At 29.0% G+C, this 7,943-nt stretch overlaps 1 protein-coding gene across 1 annotated transcript; it reads left to right on the forward strand.

Annotated features, from left to right (window-relative positions):
• Positions 1 to 5,818: 5,818 nt before the first annotated feature.
• Positions 5,819 to 7,943, forward strand: LOC105159718 (ubiquinol oxidase 2, mitochondrial). The gene is made up of 4 exons (XM_011076895.3): positions 5,819 to 6,303; positions 6,394 to 6,522; positions 6,614 to 7,102; positions 7,670 to 7,943. The coding sequence occupies exons 1-4, from the start codon at positions 5,947 to 5,949 to the stop codon at positions 7,727 to 7,729; spliced, it is 1,035 nt and encodes a 344-aa protein (XP_011075197.3). The 5' UTR covers positions 5,819 to 5,946; the 3' UTR covers positions 7,730 to 7,943.

Consider the following 7,943-nt stretch of genomic DNA (forward strand, 5'->3'; position numbering starts at 1 on the left):
CCTCGGTGTGCCTATTTCAGTACAAGTAATATAACATTATTGCCCTAAAATTTCAGTCTATTTGTTAAATAAATGGCAATGAATAAATCACATGAAAAATTAGGGAATTAGGGCATTCTATGCACATTTTCCCAAAGAAACAAACCATCATACTTATTTTTTTATTATCCTTTTTCTTAGATAATGAATCCTATTTATTTCATTAAATGTACAATATCTTCGTATTGTAATTAAGATGGTAATGACTTTATCGTCAAGATTTGTATTCCAATCTATGCATTTTTTTGAGGGAGGGACGGGAACTCAGCCCGACTAAATTTTAAACCCAAATGGGTCCAACCCACTACGCCCAATTTAAATTTTTTTTTAAATAATCATATAAATACGAGATAATAATGGTTTTGAAAGTGTATATTCGTTTATAAATTTAAAACTCTATATTTTAGGTTTATATTAAAACTTTCAGACCACATGTTATCTTATATATAAATTAAATCTACAAACTTTTTTATATCATTAATTTCAATTTATAAAGTTATTTTTATGTAGAATATGTAAGTGTAAATAAAATTCTCCGAGAAATTACTAATGAAGTTGGAGGACACAACCATATTACACGACAGCATAACATATTAAAATTTATCAAAATTTACACGATATCGCAGCGCCTTAGGTGAACTTAAAAGAAAAGGTTTATTTAAATTCGATGCATTATGGTTCTTAGGTGAAAACATGAGAGAGGGAAATAATACTCTACTTAATTAATTATGAGTGACTAATTTATAGAAAGAAAAGGTAAAATTCTCCTACTTATTTAACTCAAGATATAAATAACAATAGTATTGAAATATTTTTTAATGAAATGATTATAAAAAATGTTAATTTTGATAAAGCAAATCATGGGATTCTATACATGTCTATTTCAATTAGAATTTGTGGCAATATGTAGTGATGGATTATCATGCAATCTCCACAATTCTTTTTGGGTTTGGATTGTTATTATTATTTAAACTCTGTTATATTTTTTACTTCATTTAATATACAGACGTTACGTGTGTAAAATCAAATATTAAATAAAATACTTAATGTCATTTTAATACACATGGTGTGTTTATGTTGAATGAAGTATGAGGCTTGCCGGGTCCAATCGCCCCACAAGGGACAAAAGATTTTACCAATATCTTAAAATCAAATGAGGATTGAGCTGCAAAATAAAGATTAGCATTTTGATACTTAAGATATTAGCAATATGTTTGTTTTTATTTTTAAATTATTTTCGAGACAGATCAAAACACATCCAATGTTTGTCATCATTCAAAAACACCTTATTTAGTTGTTTTTAACTGTTTTATCATAAATACATATATATATATATACACACATACATATATATATATATAAAAGACATGATTTGATAATAAATAGTAATTTTTGTCTCTCAAAATACAACATTAAATATATAATACTTATTTTAAATTATCTCCAAAAATAAATTCAAAACATATATACTATCTCTAACACACACTTATTTATCTTTATTTTTCTCTCTCTATCTCCATAAAACACATCAAAACACTCAGAAAAACAAATTCAAACATTATGTAGTATTTTTAACAAAGAAACAAAAAGAAAAACTCGAAATGATATGAGAATAATGGCTGAATATGATGATAAAGTAGTATAATTTGTATGAAGTGAAAAAAGTGAGTTAAAAGTAGCTTGAAAATTGGGAGAAGATGAGGATGAGAGAATATATTAGAAAAATGGGCATCCGTAGAGTAAGATCCTAGGAATAGTTATGGAAAATAATACATCGTCCAAATGATGCACGTATTAGCTAAATAACAAAAAAATAATTTACTATTTGAACTTATATTGAGAGAGTTGTGACTGTTTGAAGGGGTCTTGTCAAGTCAATTTGAGATCCGCAATCAGCTGACCTCCTGCTTGAGGAATTGATTTCAACCGAACTACTTAGAATTAGTTGAATATTTTATAGTTTACATAGCACATGATATCGACCACCCATATGACATGTCATCCTTGATGTGTGATGATTCATCTTACTTTATCGAGCTCATTCTTTGGGCCTGTCGGGTTAGAAAAGAGAAAACAAGCTTTGTTGATTAAATTTTTTATTTTAAATCATGCCGTATCTTCTATAAGATATATAATAATTTCTTAAATAAAATAAATAATGTAATATTTGCACACATAATATATACATATTAATTAGACTAGAAAATATAACAAGATTTGAGATAGAAATTTTAATCCATAGGAAATGCAACTTGTATGTACATCTTATATCGTATCTAATAGGTCAAGTAATTTGCCGGTTTCCATAGATTTATATTAGGTAAAAAATAGACTATATATCCACATTTGGTGCGACTTGAACTGACAAAATGTCAATTACATTGAAGTCGATGTAGTTGAAATTAGTAAAATACTTAAAAAGCCCATAAAAAATGAATAAAATGTCTAAATAAATCAAGATTCGTTCACTTTGTTCAGACACGGCCGGGTTGAATTGGCAACTCAAAATATGGACTGTTAAATGACTAGACACGTGCGATAGATGCTGACTCCACACCCTTTTCATACCATAATACCTTCCTATAAATACCAATTCTAAAGTTAAATCAACTATCCGTTTATCACTCTTTTATTAATAAACTATCGAAAACATCAACCACTGATTTGAACAACCGGAAGTTTGCATAGGGAACAATCCCCACCCTCCCCACCAGTTCTTGTATTCTTATATTAGTCCCCCTAATACGTCATTTCTATGTGCATATTATAAATTTTTTTACGTTAAAATGTATTATAAATAGGGGTGGCAATATGGGTGGAAACCCATGGTTCCAACCTAATTAATTTTGAATTGGGTCGGGTTTAACATTTTTTAATATGAGTCCAATAAAATTTTATTTAAATAAATTAAATAAATTGTAGGTCCTATAAGGGTTCTAATGGGTCCTAAACGGGTTTTTCATGTTTAATTTTCTATTAGTTTATCAGAAATAGTTTTAGAAATATAACACAATTGATGAAAGATATTAGTATAAATTATACTTATGAGTTCATTATGAGTTCTATATTGGTTGGTGATGAGTTTTAAGTGAATTGGTGATGGGTTCTAAGTGAAAATTGACGATAAATTTTACGTAGATTAGTGATGTATAGGGGTTTGTAATGGATTTTAAATTCATTAGAATTAATTTAATTATACTATATATTACTAACTATTTTTACATTTCTAATTTTTCATATTTTTTTATGAGAAACAAAAATTTCAAAATATTATTTAGTAAATTATTAAATTAATGAGAGGCAAATTAAAGGGAAGTGAAGGAATTTATAAAATAGTAAAAACTTGCAATTCATATGTAATCATTTTTTTTAATAAATTGACAGTATACAACTATATTATAAATTTCAATAAACATATCAAATATCAATATTTAATATGTTTTTATAATGAACTAACATGTACTATTACTATTGAGATTAAAAATTCACAATTCAATTTTAGAAATAATTATGAGAAATCGATTACGCAGCTATTCAACTCATGATTTGTTTCGAAAAATGTGATATTTCATAATATTTTACGAGCTTTTTATTTTATATTTAACAAATCAATCTTTAATGTAACCTAACGCCTTTCCATAAATAATGAAGAATACAATTTAATTATATTATATTGCAAGTTGTATTAAAAATATTGTCATCTTATTATTATCTAAAAGTTTGAATTTTGTAAACATTAAATATAACAATAAGTATCATTGATCCAACCCGATTCATTTGCAACCCAACTCATTTTTCAACCCGTTAATTCAAATCCATTTCAAACCCAACCAATATTGGACCCAACCCAATCCGTCCATTTGTCATCCCTAATTATAAATAAAAATAAAATATATAAAATAATAAATTATATTTTTAAAAAATTAATTTAAAATATTATCGACACAATAAACAAATTGGTACAGCGGTATTAGAATAACCTATGATCAAATTACCCGTATACATCTCCACACATTAATACATGTGTCTTCATTAGCTAGAAAAAAATCCGTTGTATCTGCAAAAAGTCAGTAATAAGTTAATTGATGGTAAATATATATTTTCATTCAGTTTTTTTTTTTCTAATCAACAGATCCAGTGAATTTTAACTAATGCAGAACGTATTTGTTAGACTGAAGCAAACCTCAATAATACTAAATATAATATTTCAAACCATAGAGAGTCTATTATAAGAACATGCATCTTTTTTCTTTTATTTGTTTTCTTCATTTCTTTGTCCGAAACACAGTTTCCACGAAATTGCAACTCACACTAGAAAAAAAAAAAAAAACTATTGGTTATGAATTAAAATCGTGGTAAATAATTATTATTAGTCATAATTAAACAAAAATTGATGGAAATATTCAACTTATTCAGTGAAAAAATTGTTTTTGTCATGAGTTTTAACTATTACAAATGCATTAGTCATATTCGTAAAAATCATAATCAACAACTACTACTTGACCATAACCAATAATTTTTTGTTATAATTATTAATTTTTAATTATAATTAAATATTATATTTTTTACGGTGTCTCAACCAGACAAAAATTATTAATTCTGTCTAAGATGAATTCAACAATTATTGGTGGAGTTGTGTCTTGACGTGCCCCCCAATTATGCTATACTTTTCAAAAGTCATTTCCAGATTGTTCGGCTTATGCTTTGTTGGAAATGTATGTACTTGGTCAAAAGTATAAATATTTATTTATTTATTTATTTTTATAATTTACAGACACATTTTCTAAAATTTGGTATAATTATAAATACTTTCTCATTGTTCAAAAAATTATAAGTATTCCTTTGAATTTAACATCCTTCGAACAACGAGCCAATTTCGTTAAGTTTTCATCTAATTTAACATACTTTTTAGAATTTTATAAAATATTTTTACGAATTAATAATCTTAATGAATTATTTCCTTACCCACCCTTATTTTTCTTTTATATTCTTTCAAATGTTTTATTTATAAAAAAAATAAAATAAAAGTAAGGGTAAAATAGTAATTTTAATTTATCGTCTAAGGATTGCATAATTATTTTTCATTTGAGGGGTATATCGAACCTCAGAAGAGGTAGCTGTAATTACCCTAATTATTCTCAATTTTTTCCCTTTGATATAGAAAATATTTTAAACTTGAAAAGTTTTTTTTTTTTTTTTTTATAGTAAATCTCCAACTATACTTTGTGACAACTAATAATTTAATATTTATTGAATTATATAAGAACCTAATGAACATGCAATAGTATGATAACAAGATTAATATTATACATTGAACTATGAGTTTGAAAGTTTATATCAATCATCATTTTTTACCAATTCTTTAGTAATTTATGAATTTTTATTCTAAATATTTTATTATAAAACAAAATTACATCTTATACTTTATTTAATATATATTCATTACGTGCATAAAATTAATTATATGTCTATATATTCAGAAAATATATTTTACACATAATATATATATATATATATTAATTTGTAATAAAGAATTATACTGCATAAATTTTAATATCTTCAATTTTTATTAGGAAACGGGTCCAACTTGAGGACTAGAATTTCGATCGCGACCCTGAGACCGGTCGAGACCACTCCCTCTTAAAAGTCTAATCCAATCAAGTTGACCAATCTTTCAAGACATCAGATGCAATTTTCACTCCCTTCCAGTAGTCAATTTGAATTAAAAAAGTGTAAGAAAGCATGTGAAGCTAAAACTACACTATATATAAACTCCTAAACCCTTTTGCATCATCACACCAGAGTTATAAACTTCAAACAAAATCCTAAGATTAAGATCAAATATTTCGAGTTTGTTTTTCTTTTTTTTTTTTTCAAATTCAAATCATTTTATTATTAAGGTATCCAATGAGTCGTCGTGCAGCTGCACTGATTTCCAAGCTGCTTGTTGGGCAGACGGAAAGCTCCAGGCTGTTCTCGACAACCACGTTTACGAGTAACGTGGGTGCCAATGGTGCTTTCAAGATTTTGGGAGCAAGATTTATGAATTATGGAGCTCCTAGGGCCTATGTTCTTGAAGCTAGGTATTGGAGCACGGTTGCCTCCAATGGTGCAAGAGAGGAAAAATCGGTGCCAAAATTGGGCTCCGACAATGAGAATGAGGATGATCGCGGTGGCAAGGCTGTCGTGAGCAGCTACTGGGGGGTGGAGCCACCTAAGGTAATCAAGGAAGACGGCTCGCCCTGGCGATGGAACTGCTTTCGGGTATGTTGACTTTGTAAAATGAAATTAAAATATGATGCATTTTTGTGATTCTTGATTAATTAATTGATCAATATTTGCAATTGGTGACAGCCATGGGAGACATATGAAGCAGATACTTCAATTGATGTGAAGAAGCACCATGAGACAAAGACATTCATGGACAAGTTTGCTTATTGGACTGTCCAGGCTCTCAAGTACCCCACATACTTGTTCTTTCAGGTCATTATTCTTTTGTTTTTTCCCCCTCTAATTCTTCTCAATTGGTTCAATTATTCGTTCCATGATCATTTCAAATATTAAATAATTACAGAGACGGCACATGTGTCACGCCATGCTGCTAGAGACCGTGGCGGCTGTGCCCGGCATGGTGGGCGGGATGCTGCTCCACTGCAAGTCCCTGCGCCGGTTCGAGCACAGTGGTGGCTGGATCAAAGCCCTCCTAGAAGAGGCAGAGAACGAGAGGATGCACCTCATGACATTCTTAGAGTTGTCGCAGCCGGAATGGTACGAGAGGGCGCTTGTCTTTGCGGTACAAGGTGTATTTTTCAATGCATATTTCCTGGCCTATGTGTTGTCTCCCAAACTAGCACATCGGATAGTAGGCTACCTCGAAGAAGAGGCAGTCAATTCGTACACAGAGTTTTTGATTGATTTGGAAAAGGGCCTCGTAGAGAACAGACCCGCGCCTGCCATCGCCATCGACTACTGGCGGCTGCCACCCAATTCGACACTGAAAGATGTCGTCACGGTCATCAGGGCCGATGAGGCGCACCACCGTGACCTTAATCATTTTGCATCGGTAAGAAATTCTTATCATTAATAATTATATTTATATCGTCTTAAACTATGATTAAATTATAGAAGAAAATGCGTATTATTTAAATAAATACATCAATACACTTTGCAATAATGTTTTTGGTTCATGAATATGTTGTCAATAATATTCGTTATATTGACAACAAATCCCTCAATCTAAAGAGAATATTATGGGGAGGGTGTTTTTATTATTTAATGTAGTTAAAATAAAAATAATAAAAAAAAAAGAAAATTAAAATACTATTTTCACTAGAAAAAAGTATGAATTTTCGCTACGGTTAATTACTATAACCAAAACAAAAGAACCGTAGCAAATATAAATCAACCACGAGTTCGCAACGGTTCGTTAGCCGTTATTTTTGTAAATATGGCCAAAATATTAGTTATGACAAAAATGCTTAACGTGGTAAAAATTAATTTTTGCTTCGATTTTATTTAACTGTGATTGATTTGTTATGATTTTTAAGCCGTGGTTATGTACAATGTTGCGAAAACTTATTATTATTTTTTTTAAATAATGTTTGTATTAACTTAATTTTGTAATTTGCAGGACATCCAATGTCAAGGGCACGAGCTGAAGGAATATCCAGCTCCACTTGGATATCACTGAAGAAATTAATCCACTGGCGCGAACTATATAGTGAACTAAATTTATTATAATGCCAAATAATTAAATACCCTGTAAAGAAATTAATTTAATTAAATTTTTTTGTTGATATTGTGCTACTTATATAAATAAATAAAATAAATCATTGTACCTTGTAATGTTTAATATTCACTGCAAGAGACTGATATGGAAATTACTGACTTTTTGTATTCTAAAA

Source organism: Sesamum indicum, linkage group LG1 (assembly GCF_026168435.1).
Source record: "Sesamum indicum cultivar Baizhima isolate 11 linkage group LG1, ASM2616843v1, whole genome shotgun sequence".
In the NCBI taxonomy this organism is placed as follows: Eukaryota; Viridiplantae; Streptophyta; class Magnoliopsida; order Lamiales; family Pedaliaceae; genus Sesamum; species Sesamum indicum.

What these genes read in the sequence shown, in the direction of transcription:
- LOC105159718 (XM_011076895.3), top strand. Translation starts at nt 5,947, where the DNA reads ATGAGTCGTCGTGCAGCTGCACTGATTTCCAAGCTGCTTGTTGGGCAG. An exon ending in GGCGATGGAACTGCTTTCGG is followed by an intron (nt 6,304 to 6,393) that starts GTATGTTGACTT and finishes AATTGGTGACAG; the next exon opens with CCATGGGAGACATATGAAGC. An exon ending in ACCTTAATCATTTTGCATCG is followed by an intron (nt 7,103 to 7,669) that starts GTAAGAAATTCT and finishes TGTAATTTGCAG; the next exon opens with GACATCCAATGTCAAGGGCA.